The sequence below is a fragment of the Triturus cristatus genome, chromosome 10, assembly GCF_964204655.1.
Source record: "Triturus cristatus chromosome 10, aTriCri1.1, whole genome shotgun sequence".
NCBI lineage: Eukaryota > Metazoa > Chordata > Amphibia > Caudata > Salamandridae > Triturus > Triturus cristatus.
Window position 1 is genome coordinate 273,330,804 of NC_140593.1, and position 17,207 is coordinate 273,348,010.

At 43.9% G+C, this 17,207-nt stretch overlaps 1 protein-coding gene across 2 annotated transcripts in view; it reads left to right on the top strand.

Annotated features, from left to right (window-relative positions):
- The window catches only part of PEX1 (peroxisomal biogenesis factor 1), an 831,513-nt gene that overhangs the window by 278,738 nt on the left and 535,568 nt on the right, over positions 1–17,207 (top strand). For both annotated transcript variants that reach the window (XM_085631051.1, XM_085631052.1), the window contains exon 8: positions 13,916–14,022. In XM_085631051.1, coding sequence (XP_085487177.1) covers positions 13,916–14,022 — 107 coding nt within the window. The remainder of the gene's footprint in view (positions 1–13,915; positions 14,023–17,207) is intronic.

Sequence of the window (17,207 nt, forward strand, 5' to 3'; positions counted from 1 at the left end):
CAATTAACATAATTATCAATTAAACAATTAATACTAATTAATTACCAATTAATACAAATTATTTACCAATTAATAATTAATCAACAACCAATTAATTTTCAATACCAATTAATAATTACCTAATAACAATTAAATTACTTCCCACCCTATTCCCCTATAAACCCACAACCTGCTACAGAAGTAAAACACAAAATTAAATTAAAAATAATTAATAAATCCTAAAAATTATTATTTAATGTACTATAATTAAATTACTTCCCACCCTAATCCCCTATAAACCCACAACCCGCTACGGAATTACATTACACAAAAATTAAATAACATAAAATTCATTACTTTAAAAATATTCAAACATACATTCAAAAATGTATACATACTTTTAACACATATACTAACACTTAAAACACTATAAAAAAATTCGATATTTTTAACAACTATATTATGACTGTCGATATTACTTACTTCTATATTATTTAAATCGATATTTTATTTCCTACCTGATTTTCGATATTCTTCACCACTATATTTTGGCAATTCTATATTCTGTCCATTCTATATTAAAAACTCGATATTCTGTCCTCTCGATATTTTGAATTCGATATTATGTCTGTTTACCGTGGTGTGCTCAGGAAGGACAAATCCAGTCATCCTGTCGAGGGAAAAGAAGAGGTGTGGTAACGTCTTGTACCTCCCACCAGTCTCTTGTCTGGCCCATTCTCTCCCTGGGCACCCCCGCCCCGTGACATATACTTACATATATATACTTACCCTCATGATGTACTTTTTGTCGATCTCATGATGTACTTTTTGTTGATATGCTGGAAACAATATTTTGGCACTCAATATTGTGATAGAACACTGACCACCCCCACACATAAAATGGGATTAACAACAGCAATGTTGGTAAAAACGTATCAATATAAAATATCTCAACCTACCTAATAAAAAAACAGCCACAGCACCAAGTGTCCCTGGCACCAAGGAAATACAACCAGTTATGCATCTCCCAAATACACATGAATTATTATTGAAATAACAGCTTTAAATGTGGTTTGATATTTTATTCTCAAACATCAGCATATCACTCGCTCAAAATACAGATGTTCTATTTTATTTTAAGTAAAAACACTTCAAGAACATCTTGGTGCCGATTACGATCCGGTAAAAAAATTCCCCGTACGACTCGTATCCGGTGCCGTACAAACTGCCAACTACGATTCGCATGGGAAAAAGTCCATACGAATCGCATTGGGAATTATTCCCCTCACGTCCTCGGGTCGGAAAATGTGTCCGACACGTCCTCGGACGATTTACCGCACAAATGTGAAAAGTGAAGTCCGACCGCGGAATTATGATCCAACCTCCGTATGTACGCGCCGACCCCCCCAGCCCCCGTATGTACGCGCCGACCCCCCCCCAGCCCCCGTATGTACATGCCGACCCCCCCCAGCCCCCGTACGTACTCGCCAACCCCCCGTGTATGTACACCCGTGTACGTGTCGTATCCCCCGTGTATGTACACCCGTGTACGTGTCGTACCCCCCCGATGTATGTACACCCGTGTACGTTCGAGTCGTACCCCCACCCGTGTATGTACGGTGGGGGTACGCACCGTACATACACGGGTGGGGGTACGACTCGAACGTACACGGGTGTACATACACGGGGGTACGACACGTACACGGGTGTACATACACAGGGGGTACGACACGTACACGGGTGTACATACATTGGGGGTACGACACGTACACGGGTGTACATACATGGGGGGTCGGCGCGTACGTACGGGGGCTGGGGGGTCGGCGCATACATATGTTATGTTATGTTATGTTATAGTGGTATTTATAGAGCGCACGGCTACTCAAAAAGAGTGTCCCGGCGCTTTTATTAAAGGTAAACTACACAATGGTCACACAGCAAATAAAAAAGAAGAAGAGTAACACAATCAAAAAGAGAAGCAGCCCACAGAGCAGGACCTACTGAATAAACAGCCAGGATTTAAGATCCTTTCTAAAAGCAAGTAAGCTAGTAGCTCCCCGCAATTTGAGAGGCAGAGAGTTCCACAGCTGTGGCGCCAGTAGACCAAAGGAACGACCTCCCAAGCGCGCTCTCACTACTCGCGGGACGGAAGCCAAAAACAGATGTTCTGATCTCAGAGAATGCGCCGGTCGATAGAAGGCAATTCTCTTTTGGAGATACTTAGCTCCCGTCGCATGGAGAGCCTTAAAGGTCAGGGTCAGAGCCTTAAAGGCAATCCGCTTGCGGATTGGAAGCCAGTGCAAGGTCTGGAGCAAGCCCGCAGCACTGACACGTCTGTTCAAGCCAAAAATCGCTCTCGCCGCCGCATTCTGCACAATTTGGAGCCTCTGTAGCAGGTAGTCTGGCAGGCCCAGGTACAGAACGTTGGAATAATCTAACCTGGAACCTATCAGAGCCTGCACAACCAGCCTCCTGTGCTCCTCCGATAAAAGGGGAAGAAACCTCCGTAGCATCCTCAGGAGGCCGAAGCAAATGCCCGACACCCCCAAGATCTGAGACTTCATAGTCAACCCATTGTCCATCTTAACCCCCAAGTTCTTAGACAGTTGGGATGAGCAGGTAGGGGGGAACATATTGGCAGGCCACCAAGCCTGCCAGTCTGGCTCCGTGTCGCACCCAAAAAAGAGTACCTCGGACTTATCGGAATTGCACTTGAGGCTGTTCAGTTGGAACCATTGAAACACAGCCCCAAGGCAATCCCGGATACTCTTCCCATCAAAGTCTCCTCCTCTCTTACACGAGAAGAGGAGCTGGGTGTCGTCTGCATAGGATACGATCCGGGCCCCAAACGACTCCGCCAACGCCGCCAGAGGGGTCATGAAGATATTAAAAAGGGTCGGGCTCAAGATAGAGCCCTGAGGGACCCCGACTCCCAGAGGCGGCATCTCGGCGGAATCGGGCGAGGCCCAGACCGTTTGCCGGCGGCCCGTTAGGAAGGAGGAAAACCAACTGAACACCGTCCCCCGCAGGCCAATCTCATGGAGTCTTAGGAGAAGACCATCATGGGGGACGGTGTCAAAAGCCGCCGACAAGTCCAGCATCACCAGCATGACTTTGCCCCCAGTGTCCAGAACACCTTTAATGGTTTCTGAGACCTCGAGGAGCGCAGTCTCCGTACTAAGATTTGGACGAAAACCCGACTGAATGGCATGCAAAATCTCATTCTGCTCTAGAAAGTTGGACAGCACCGTCTGCACGTGCTTTTCAACAACTTTCGTAAGAGCCGGCATCAGGGAAATAGGCCGATAGTTGACTGGGGCCTTTGGATCCAGACCAGGCTTTTTGAGCAGCGGGATGACCATTGCTTGCTTCCAAGCCTGCGGAACCACTCCCTGACTCAGCGAGAGATTCAGTAACGGGTTAGCCAATGGGTTGACCACCTCGGCCAGTTTTGCCAGAATCTTAGCAGGGCATGGGTCCAAGGGCGAGCCCGATTTCAAATTGCCCAGAAGTGCTAAAGAGGCGGGCGCAGACAAGGGTGGAAATATGTTCAGCGTCAAGCCTGGCAGAGCAGAGGATAATCGAATAGCCCCAGAATTGATTCGCTCCACGGATACCGTTGATTGGAAAGAATCCTGTATGAGTTGGATCTTGCTAGTAAAAAAACTAGCGAGATCAGAGGCCCAAGAATCAGAGGGGCTCTCCTCAGAGATGTTAGTCCGTGGGGAAATAAATTCTTTAACTATAGAAAAGATCTCCTTACAGGAGTTTGAGGCAGCCTCAATCCTCCCTGCCAGGTAGGCTTTCTTGCTCAGGCGGATGTCCCGGTGGTACTCCTTGACCACGCTCTTATAGGTCAACTTAGCATCCGAATCATAATTTACTCGCCAGGCTCTTTCAGCTACCTTGCATTGCCGCCTCCTGGCTGACAATGCTACGGAAAACCAAGGGGCAGAAACTCGTTTGGGAGTAAGACGAGGAGCCAATTCCGGGGCCAAATCGTTAAGCCTGTCAGAAAGCCATATCTGTAAGGACTCCAGATCCTTCGACATATACGGGGGCTGGGGGGGGTCGGCGCGTACGTACGGGGGCTGGGGGGTGGTCGGCGCGTACATACGGGGGCTGGGGGGGTCGGCGCGGACATACGGGGGCTGGGGGGGGGTCAGCGCGTACATACGGGGGCTGGGGGGGGGTCAGCGCGTACGTACGGGGGCTGGGGGGGGGGGGTACGGCGCGTACCGGGCCACCTACTCGTTTCGCGCTGTACTTCGCTTTTCTGGCACTTTTTGGGTGCCGTGAAAATATCGCCGTCCGGACTGCTGTCGGTTCGAATCGTACTTCCTGGGTCGTGAATCGCTGCCTGAAAGCGTCCCGACGTCACGTCGCAGCATTCCCGGATCACATTCGTACGTATATTTTCGTCGGTCGGTGTTTTTTACGAATCGTACGGAAATGGTGTTTCCGTGCGAATCGTAATTCCATGTTTGTAAAGTTTTCCGACCGGGTACGAGTCGGACGGAGAATACTCTCCGACCGACGGTTCGTACCCGGTTTTTACCGGATCGTAATCGGCACCTAGCCTTTTTCACACACTGATAGAGTGGGGCTTGTAAAATGACAAATCTCTATGTGACTTTGCTGAGTGCAAACAGGTCGTTATATTTCACGTCTCACAGGTGGTCACTGTGTGTGCTCTGGAGATCTGTATGTAGTGCTTCCTTCTTCAATGTGGCTTGACCCTCTGAATGACATACTCCGCTGGACTGCACTTCAGGACGTTACTTCAGGGTACTGGTGAGCTACCTGTTGGAGACTCCTGTCCTAGACTATGAATTAGAAATATACTATGATGCCATACAATTTATTTATTGAAAAACCATCCATCACCGAAACCTGTTAACTCGTGTCATGCCTGCAACTTGCACTGGATCAACAAGAGTTTCCTCTGCAACCAAAACCTTTCAGGTAGTCCCCTACACATGCCCGCATCTACCTTGGTAAAATTCACTCTATTCCGAACTGTCGTTCATCCCCAAGGTGAGCGCTGTGGTAAAGGATGTCAACATACAGCTCTTGATTCTCACGTAAATCCTCCCACTCCTTCAAACAGACCATAGTTGAAAAACGTTGTTATTCCATTTCTAATAATACAGCACACAATTTACACTGGGTTACTAAAGAAAATCATTACCAGGCTACAAAGACTGCCCCATTTTCCAAAAGCATGGCAATTTACAGTCCGCCCTGAAATCCCTCCACGTACTCACTTTGGATGTGAGGGTCATGTTTAAAGTCCTTTAGGCTATGCACAAAGACCAATAGGCAAAGGTCCAGAATACCTTCTGATTCCTTCACTCTTCCAAGTACCTGTAAGGAACCTGCAGTAGAAAAAAATGAACTTGATCAAACGTTAAACCTACAGGCACCTCAAGCACAATGGGCAGTCTCTGGGAGACTACAGTGTCAAGTGGTGGAACGCTTTGAATCTTGCATTGAGACCAGTGTTGGACTACATGTTCTTCTGACAGTAGCTGGAAACCTAACTAATAAAACATACTTTTCAGTGGGTGTTCACGCAGCACAGGGGTTGGTCACTGATTCTGTCCCACTCTTAGTTAGACTTTTACCCATTTGTGCTTCAGAGAAGCTATTTTCTTAAAAACCCAGTGCGGTGAAGTAACCTAAAGATGATACACAACACACTATAAACCAGGTAAATGTATGAAAACCCACCTAGAAGACTATGGATGAGAGGCCAGAATCTTCATGTGAGCTATGGCTGAGCCCACACACAGCCCAAACAAATTGTTCCATGGGTTTCAATAGTAAAATCCTTTGCTCACCTAGTAATGGCTAAAGGACGGAGGTGCCTGTGGTGCAGGATCTCAAACGGTTGGCAGTGACTGGGGCAGCTGGGGACCTTGAGTGTCTGCCCATTCTTGCTGCCTTGTTGATTGGACAGCTGCTCTGTGCTGTTGCCCCTGAGATCTGCGGTGATCTTAGCAGGAGATATCAACCCGCTTGAAGGTTAGCCACAAAGCTGTGCCAACAACCTGTTTCCATGCGGCGGCTATAGTCTGTGAACCAACATGGCCCTAGAGGATGCTGAAGCGTCCAGTTGGAAACGGCAGATGACACCAGAATAAATGGATGTGCCCAGCTAAATTCTGCAGCACTAGCCCGATGGGGCTGTAATCTGCATGGATTCACCAGTGCAATACTGACCTGGTCATGTGCACAATGGAGCTCGATTACAAGAACTATTCTATCTGAAGACTGTTGTAACTCTGAGGCAGAGACAAAGTCAGAGTGCACACTCTAGCAGTAGCAAAGCAGTTGTGGGATGAAACGGGGGAAATTGGACACCATATACGGCAAATTCCCCTTGAACAAGTAAACTGGCAAGACCAGCCATGATGATCTGCAGATAGATGCTTTGAACTGCTCCACGGTATAAACTTAGAATAAGTAGTGGGATTTAAAACAACCTTTGCTGGAAACGAATAGCAGCCTAGTTGCACTAGATCATAAGATTAACATATTATCCATTAAAGCAGACCATCTATACTTCTTTAACTAATCATTTGCTCCCCTCCCAGTTCGCTATGTACCAGCTATCGTGTTGTCCTCTGTTAACCCCTTTTGTAACTGATTTGTTTGGTACTCTTATTTGACGGCTGTATTGCAATGATTACATTCCTTCCTGCCAATTGTGAAGCGCTCTGATATCCTTCGGGATCATGTTCGCGCTATATAAAACTTTATAAATAAATAAACTAAATCTAAAGGAAAGCGTTGCTAAGCAAACTGCTAGATTGAAAGGAGTGTCTGATCTGGAGAACTCTTTGTCCACACTAGAAAAGAAGATATCTCAACTAGAAAAGCGACAGAAGACTACAGTGGCCAAGAATGATGACCTATAAACCAGGTCCAGGTAGAACAATGCACAAAATATGACCATACAAGAAGCAATTGCGGCAACTAAACACAAACTCTATGCTTAGTCCCTCCTCGCAGATCCCTTTGGCAACAATCGGTTCTCACCTATCTGGGGTTGAGAGGGCACATCGTTCATTAGGTCCCTAGCCACCCCCTGTAGTGGGCCCCTGGCCCATCATCACTACGTTATTGAATTATAGAGACCGGGACAGAGCACTGTACACAAGCCAGAGGAAAAAAAATCTTGAATATTAAAGCACGAAACTAGCTATGTTCTCTGACTTTATGCAAAATATATAGGCAGCTCGATTAACATTTTTGCCAGTTAATAAACTACTGAGGGATTACTATGCTCATTATGCAGAGATATTCCCAGTTAAGCTGAATATAACTCTAAATGGAACATCAAGAGACAGAAAGTTTACCAGAGCAGCAGAACCAGAGAGCCTAACTACAAATTATATAGAATAAGTTTGGACTGGGAATGATTAAGCAGCACACTATACTGCTGAATCTGGTACATTGCGGCTAGATAGATGTAGGAATGGTGAGCTTTCAAATTTAGGACACCTAGGTTGTGTGGCTGTGATGAAGGAGATTATTTATGCATCTCCCTAGGGACCACTGCACCTTATGTGCTAAGACGTATTAACGTTGGGCTGAACCAACTGCTGGATGTGGGTCTTTGATATGTGCCCCTTTGTGCAATGCACATTTAATTTAAGTTTCTTGTACTTTTTGTTAGTATGGGAATGTGTTCAAGGGGCAGAGTGGGAGAGGGAGGAGATGTTAGGTAGATTTACAGGCTGGACAATTGACACCAGCTGCATCAATACCACAATTTGCATAAATCTACATAGTTGGTGGAGTTAGACTGTCAAAGATACATGTGGACAAACTATTGGAATAAACGCTGTGTGGGTGATGAGTACAAGAGGTAATCTGGGGATCAGTATTTTGTTGTGAAATATTGGATGGCTGAACAATACCAGAATGGTGAAAAGCACCCTAGTATATTTACAGAGACCTAACATATTTGTGCATTCCTGCAGGAAGCGCCCTTGACCACTGATGGAGAGAAAAGAATTATAAAAGAGTAGGTTTGGCATGTTTTTTTCTCCACATACAACTTGCACGCCAGAGGGACGGCTACTGTAATACATAGGAGTGTCCTCTTTTAACATTTGGTCACAATTAAAGATGGTCAAGGCATGTATCTTGTAGTTCAATATATGCGCCAACTATTGATGATTGGAACTCTTTGTGATATATAGCAAATTGGCTCCTAACACTATGTTCTGTGGTGGTGATTTTAACATAGTGCTCAAGGTGTCTAAAGATTACTCAAAACCTTCAGCTTGTAGACCTCGGGCTACCACTGAAACATTAACTAGTTTAGGAAAGCAATATAGTTTAACCAATATCGGAGAATTAGGAACCCAGAGGAATGAGACTACACATACTGCTCATCGGTCCATGATGCAGCGTCATGATTAGACTACAGGCTCTTAGCCAAAGATTCATCTACCTGGGTGACATTGACCACGATTCCTTTATGCACACCGTCTGACCACTTGCCTATATCGTTGAAATGCAAGATCCTCAGGCTTGCTACTAGGTATAGCCAATTGTGAGTTTCATGTGTGGCTTTAATAGAGACTGTCTTCAAGATGGAGATGAGACTGGCGATAACTGAACATTTTATATTCCATGTACAGTCACTTGCTAGCCCTGCCCTAGTCTGGGAGGCCTTGAAGTCCTATATTAGAGGGATGACCATAGCTAAGCAGGCTGAAGTGGTGAGGGTGGTGCTATGGAGAAATCTGATGTAAAGATACGCCGGGAAGTGTTTGAGTACCAGAGCACTGGGAAAAAAGGGTTTGTGTAAAAATAAAAGGCCTGTTTGACAGATATAGTAAGAGAGCTGAAACTGAGGCCAAACTGTTGGACAGATATGCATTGGCCCGCTAGTATGGTTAAGGTGACCATCCACGCTGAATCTAGCAAACCTTACTAGGCGGCACACAATGTTATAGAAACAAAAGACACAAGTGTGGTCAGATGAAGCATCTGGTGAAATCTGGACAATTTCATGCAAACCTGTGTGAAGCAAAAACAGAACCCCTATGCGAGAAATGACAGATTATTTAGACAAATCCACCATAGTGTGGCTGGAGAGATGGTATAAGGATCCCTCATATGCACCTCTAAGTAGCTGATATTAGGAAAGGCATCTGTTTATTAGCTGGGGTAAAAGTATGCAACATAATCTGACATACTAGTGCAGCATATGCTGAAAATGTATGAGGAAGCTTGAAAAAATGATGTGCTGCTTCGAGTGTTTACAGTTGGTCTCATAGTCTTGCAAGTGAAGCCTGGCAAGTCACCATCTAAGTGCTTCTCATCTAGGCAATTTTCATTAAATAACTTGGGTACTAGTCTATTGGTCAAGATCATGTTCAAATGCTCACTGCTATATAAGTTGGTCATAATACTGCCAGCTCAAGCTGGTTTTAATGCACAGAGTGACAACTCAAATATATGAATTATGTGAAAAAAAGAATAAGATTCTGTGGCATGGAATTATATGTTTACTTTTATTTAGAGCCTGGGAGTGAGCAAAGGGACTTTGCCATGGATCAGCTGACTCTATGCGGAACCAATTGTTGGCATAAAAGTCAGTGGCCTAAAATGCACATCGTTCTCAATCTTTAGGAGCACCACACAAAGGTGCCCATATCACCTATATTGTTTGCTATAGTTGTGGAGCCTCTGACTATAATTTTACTATATGCAGGTGATAATTTGCTTTATGTTAGACAGCCCAATAAAAATAATGAACCACCTATTGAAGAGGTCTTGAAATTGGTAACTTGTCTGGTATGCGCATAAAGTGAAGCAAATCTGGAACATTTTCTTTAATGCAATGCACAGCTTATCCCCAGCTTGATTATCCATTGCTATGGAATAATTACCGTACAATATCGGGAAATCAAGATACACAGAAATAATGAAATAGTCATAAAAGACAAATATAGCACAATATTTGTTAAATTACAGGAGAAAATAAAACCAGCATTTCAAATGCAATAGGTCTCGCATTACTGAAGTTTGAGCTATTGGCATTGCAAAAAATAATGCAAGGCCAATATCTCAAACTTTCAGTAATGCGTTGCAAATTTCTGTGTTTTTCTTTTAATAAATGTGTTTTAGACCTGGTGTTATTTGTTGTTGTAACTTACTTCAGTTGTTGACCTTTGCAGCTGCCTGAGAGTCATCCTTTGGCTCCGTTATTGCTTTTTAAGGGCAAACAGTAATGATTAGCAACCGCGAAAAGGACCTCACACCCAGGTGGGAAGCCTCTGACGCCTGATCTAGCCACTAAATAGTTGTGCAAGTAGAACTCTAGAGTCTTATTCGCACATCTCCTAATATTTGGAATAGGAGTGCGTTAAGAATCCTTCATAAAGTCCATAGTCTGAAAAAGCTCCACAACACGTGATAACCCCATTTGTAATTTCTCTCTGTCCTAATTTGCCAGCTACTGGAACTGCCTACTTTATTTAACGCGCATACTTTTTTGACCCGGCGGCCATTTTGTTCAAGCAGCTCCTACGCCAAACGACAGCGATGCACTCTATGACCATAAATAAAAAAGACTACTTATCAGTTTACATCCATATCGCAAGAAGAAGCAGCAGCGACTAGAGGTCACACATACTGCATCATGTCATGCACTCAGACCACACATGCTTAATACAAAAAGCACAGATTGTATCCCTAATCTTTCAACAATTGTGCTGAAACTATTCAAACAATAAATTAAGCCCTGCATATGCTACATCTTGGCATCTGAATTACCAGACATAAAAACAGTACACCAACGTGTGGGTCGATAATCATACCCTCAAGAGATTGGTTCAGTGGCCCGGAAGATAAATAAAGTTGAATCAAAATTAGACATATCTTTCATCCAGTTCAACCAAACAAAGCGACCGCTGGGTAGGATGACACACAGCCAAGCAGGGTGAAGCAAGATAGCGGGTGGAGCAGCGATGGGCAGAAAGCAAGTGGCTGCATCCTAAGTCGTGGCGCATCACGTTAGAAGGGTGTGCAAACTCTTCTAATAATTTAGAGACAAGCATTGTTTTGTCTCTGAGAGGCAGACGTGTCTTGCTGAGCACAGCCTCTGGCTATGGAAATAGTATGTAAAATAGAACAAGGAGGCGCTGTGCTAAAACAAAGCGTGACACCCGTGTAAATAAAACGTATGTGCCTGGCAGCCCATGAAGTGGGCGCCATGGTAATTAAAAAAGCATTAAAGTAGGCGCCGTGCTAAATATAAATCATGGTGCCCGTGTACCTTTTATGCGTGTGAAAAGAAAGATGAGGGGCTCTGTGCTAAAACATGATGCGCGGCGCCTGTGTACATACAAGTGATAGGCACTCACACATTAACACTAGCACGAATTTTAAGTAGAACACATAAACAACTACAGAGTAAGGAAACTGTAGTTGGATGGTGCTCCTGAACTAAAAACAGAAGTGAAGTATCGGGAGCGCCACCAATTAGGGGCCGGGAAATACAAGCGACGCAGGAGTGAACCAATTGAAGCAGAAGGCGGATTACACTCTTCTAGAGCGATTACAGCCGGTCTTGCAGACAGCGCATGCTCACTGCCTTGGCTTGACCTAAAAATGGCTCAAACTGCCTCGGACAGTGACAGGATGTATAACTTATTAAGATGATTTTCCTGCCTAAACTCTCATATCTGTTCTGTATGATTCCAATTCCATTGTCCTTAATCTTCCTCAGACAGATTAGATTTGCAACGTTAGTGTGCTTTGGATGGGGCACACTAACGTTGCTGCACAAGAAGGTGGGAATGTTGGTTCCAGATATTGACGTCGGTTAAGAGGCACTAGCGCAGTACATCAAATAATTATGCCAGTCTGGGTGCCCTTCCACATGTACTGATATAAAATGAACTAGCAGGCCCTGCCCCTTTAGATGCTAGTTGTCTTGGTAAATATGACAGGCCTACAGGGCAGATAAACCCAGTTGATATCACAATATGGGCATGGTATAAATTAGCAATGTACCACGAGTCCGAAATAATATACTCCCCCCAAATTCCATTAATATATAATATAAAAGGCAACATTTGAGCCTAAGGGAAAAGCCTTGACATTTTTCTGTATTTTCGGATAGTGCATAATTTTAAACCTGATGTGCTGTGGGCATTGTTCATCGGAGCCACGGGCAAGCAGTGTTTTTGAGTGAGAGAGATGATTTGACGAATGTTTGACTATAAGCGCTCCTTCCCTCCCGTGTTGAAGCTCATGGGGCCCTAATTAGGCAACCTAAGTATTGTTTTTAAAGAGGATACCAAGTAGGTATTGGACGAGAGTTTTTTTGACAAAGATGCATATTAGCCTTTGACATTGACTAGGCTGACCACACTAGGTTACAGTCAGAGTGGTAAACATCCTAGGTCCTGAAGAGAAGCATAGGGGTAGGCTTCGAAACATGTAGACCCGTGAGGAAACTGCCCATTATAGCAATTTTTCCTTCTTTTCCCACTTTTATTAATACCAGCTATAGGGAGTAGAGTTTTCCACGCAGCCAGGTATTTTTAAAAATCACTTATCTCCTCACCCTTCTACTCTCACACCAAACACATTATTTCACTTCACTTAAAAGTGCTCCCACGTATCCGTAGGTCGTAGCACCCCCCGCCCCGCAGCGGGGCGGGAAGAACCTGATGATGAAGCATGCCATCAACGGACCGTTTGGTGGGTGAGGGTTATTTTAGAACACATATCGTTTCTCCCATGCCAGTAACCAAATGGTTCTCTTGGGTTTAGTCACTGTTGTAAGGATAGTAGGACTTTTGGAATTAAGAGTGGACTCCCTTTGTTTTTTCATAACTTGTAGAGGAGGCCCAGTCCATGACTTATCATACCTCTTCACTCCCTTTCTTGTTTTTCGGCATGGTATAAATTAGCAATGTACCACGAGTCCGAAATAATATACTCCCCCAAATTCCATTAATATGTAATAAAATAGGCAACATTTGAGCCTAAGGCCATATCTCAGTTGGGAATAGAAGTTTTGGCCATGTGACAAGCGTTGACATTTTTCTGTATTTTCAGATAGTTAAACCTGGTGGGCCGTGATATCCTGCTGAGGCCAAGCCATTAAACATCCTAAGATTATATTAGTCCAGGGAGTGGGGAAATAGGTTTCAGATTTGTAGAGAGACATCAGCAAAGGTGATCCACCTGTACCTTCTTGTAGCCGTAGAACATGGGAAAGAGACTTAAACTGTGGCATCACTGAGGAACAGTGGCTGAAATTTTTGAGCTTCTTTGACAAGTATTAGAAATCGCATTGGCACTGCTACAGTTGGTGGGTTTTCTGGGGTGTATAAGGAATATACCGGATAACAAGAGAAGCTGGGCTTCTCTGATGGGCGAGGTTATTGACCAAAAGAAGAGTTTCCAACTTTGGGGAGCAAGAAATACATTGACAACCAAACAATGGTTAGCAGATCTGACATTCAATAATGATGACATGAACACTTTTGTCTCGCTTGTGCCCATCTTCTCTCTAATGCTCTAAAAGTGGAAGCTACATGAATCTGAAATGAATATTTGAGTGCAAAAAGAGACCTGTTGCAATTATATGTAAAGCAGCATGGTTATAGCCAGTGATGGTTGTCATAACCTTGTTCACTGATGAGATTGTATTTGGTTTATTCCATGGGCCTTAGACATAATATTTAAGGCCTATCATTCTTCGCAACATTGATATGCTGATGTATGAATATTAACAATGTGATAATATGCACACAAGATTCTGAAACTCTGCACTGTCATGTACATTTCTGAAGATATTCTAAGTTTCCTTTCTTACAAATTGAAAACTAAGAAAAACATTAGAAACTATAACTCAATTTATAGTGGCAATTTGCTCTTTTTTCTCTTCCCACAGAACCCACTGAGTTTGTGCTAAGTGTAGTAAATCCCTTGAATAACAAAGATGCAGAGGAGAGTATGTTTATGCTAAGTTCCACTTTTCTCCAGCAAACAAACATACAGGTAAATATCAAGTAAATTCTGATGTTTGTGTATCGACAATCTTTGAAATAGAGCAAGGTTAATGGAAAAAAATAATCCAAAAGTGATAAATTTAGTTGATGTGTTGCACAGTTTCCTTTTTACTGTTCTTAGCCCCTTTTACACACATTGACATAAATGGAACTTGAGATAATATATTTTTAAGTGTTCAGTTATCAAAATATTAAGTAATTTCCCTATAACGATGCTGAAGAGCACATTGGCAAAGGTTGAAGCCTTGTAGAACATCTTTTTTTTACTTTCATTGTATTCTTCTTCAATGTAAATTGAGGTGAAGATTAGTGATGCCTTTATTAAATACTTATAAGGACAAATACATTTTTTGCACCTTGCTAGAAACACATCATACCAAATTATGTTGCTTTGCATATGCCACCTGGAAAATCTTTAACTTTATCCATTGAAAAATATGCACTAGGGGAGTGTGGCCAGGATGGCGGCGAGGTAGGACGATTTCCTCGCACCTCCACTTCGGCATCCAGCACTGATGATATAATCCCCATTGTGCCTCCCCAATCCTTGCAATTCCAACCCCAATCCTTGCGATTTCTACTCTCCTATGTCCTGGAGACCATGGAGGAGACTTTGTGAATTCGTCAGATGACTTGGCGTGGCTCTTTGACCCCATAGGAACATTGCATGGAGCCTGACCGAGAACCAAGATGGCAGCCAGAGCTCTGTGCTAAGTCAGCCAAAATAAGCCCCCCCCAGCAGAGCACTTGGAATTGGTAATACTATGGGCACAGAACAACAGACTACCTCACATCGGAGTCTTTACTGACATGGCCTGTAGGAGCGCTATCTCCAGTGGGAAGGGATTAGCTGTGTAAAGTGAGACTGAATGACACGTGGTGACTATTATGTCCCTGCAAGCAAGATTACACACCTTACTCAGCTACCAACAAAACTAATGCCTGACTCAAACACTTTCACTTCAGCGGAGTTGAGACCAATAGCAACAGTCAAGATAGTGGCTTAGGCATTGTGCAATCACGCACGGATTGATTATTTTGAACACACCATGGTCACCCGCACCACATAACACATGGAGATTGAGGGATCGTCTCCTCTTTAGCAAACAAAACAGAGACTCCATATGGACCTCCATCACCTGAATGTTTAAAGAAAATAACAGAGGGTGTGGGACTGCACACAGTATGAGAAACACTTGAGGTCACCATCAGTGGCACACTCATTTCCTTTGCTGCCTCCAATAACTAAGGTTGAGCGGACAAACAATGCAAGTTCCAAGACCAAGTTAGTACACTGGAAAGAAAACATCAGTTAACAGGGGCATCAAATACTTGGTGCATACTACAGGCAAAGCGTACCCACTTAAGAACACTTGATTCGGACAGAGCTGAAAAGACTCAGAGTAAAACCAAAATATTACAAGGAAAGCAATAAAGCCAGTAAGGTTCTCACTTGCAAATTGTGAGCTCAGATAGCCAAAGGCAACGTTCACTCAGTTTGCTCTGAACCGCGGGCTCTACACTCCTTCGACCGTGAGATTGGGGTGGCATTCCATGACTTTTATTTCAGACTATATGCAGGGGAAGCGATCCAAGAGACGTAGATCAAGAAATCGCTAGAGTGTGCCACTCCCAAGAATGACTGAATTCCAGTCTAGGACCCTGTGGAAACTAATATGGGTGGAGGAGGTTATGCCCGGTGGCTACATAGCCCTGTTTTACAAGATCGTTTATCAAGAGATCGCACCCGTACTCAAACAATTGTTCAACGTTGTAGGGGAGAAGGGAGAAACAATCCAACAGCTCGCCGTCACAGTGGTACCCAAATCTGGCAAGGACCCACAACTCTGCTCTTCTTATTGCCCAATTTTCTTTCTGATCATTAATGCCAAACTATTGACTAGCATCGTGGTCCACCATTTGGACCGCTGCATGTGTTCCTTAGTCGGGCAGGACAAGTCCTCCTACATTCCAGGTCGCAGTTGCGCAAATAATACCAAACTGATATTACTTCTAATTGATAAAGTGGGGAAGGTGGCCAAAAGAATAGTTATGTTAGTGGTTGATGGCGAGAAGGTGTTTGACCAAGTCCACTGGCCATTTCTCAAAGCAATCCTAACACATATGGTAGCGGACCCTAAATTAATTGCATGGGCCTTCAGCAGATATCACATTCCCCAGGCCGGAATTCGGGTAAATGGTTCACTAGTACCTTCTGTACAAATAAAGAGGCGACGAGACATGGTTGCCCACTCTCTTCTCTTCATGCTATACATGGAACTTATTGCTGTAGCTGGCAGATAGAATTTAGATATTGGCAGAGTAACAATCGCTCAAACTGAACAAAAACTATGCATGTACATGATTATGTTGTACTGACATTATCCAGTCCTGAGAGGTCCCTCCCAATGGCACTATCTGAGCGTTAGAGCTTTGGTGAAATCAATATTTAAAAATCCCAACATTAAGGCCTGGCTCTGCCTTCAGAGGAGCGATCACATATACTATCTCAACTCCCTCTCCAATTGGCAAAAGTTAGTCTTTCATATCTCGGGTGGGACACAACGACTTATGCCAGTCTGGTGCTCCAGCTTTAGTCAGACTTTAAGGCATGGCACGGTGCTGTCTTGTCTTGGTTGAGGTGTATTGCAGCACCTAAAATGACAGCTCTGCCAAGATTTGTCTTCCTGGCACAGTCAATGCAACTGCTTACCCCTAAAGGCACAATATGTCTTATTCAGCTGCTCTTCAACAATTTCATCAGGACCGGGAAACAACCAACAATTGCGGCTAAACAAATGTTCCACCCAACAAAAGAGGGAGGAGCAGGTATTCCAAACATTGCTTCTTACAATCACGCCCAGCTACGCTATGTTATAAAGTGGCACAGAGGGGAGTGCGAAAAATACTGGTGCTTGTCCTGTAGCTTCCTAAAAGGCATATACCATAGGGTTTTGTTGTCCTTCCCAGTTAAGAGGACAACCAATGGAAGTGAGGGACAGAGGTGTTAAAACAAGGCCTAGTCACTGTCTCCTCTACGATGACTCCAGTATTTGGAAACCCTGAATTCATACCAAGCTTTAAGGAAAATTAATTTGTAGAATGTCAGAAAGCAGGATGTAAGAGGATTGGAGACTTGTTTGACCTGGAGGGCCTTAAGTCTCTCAAGCAGAT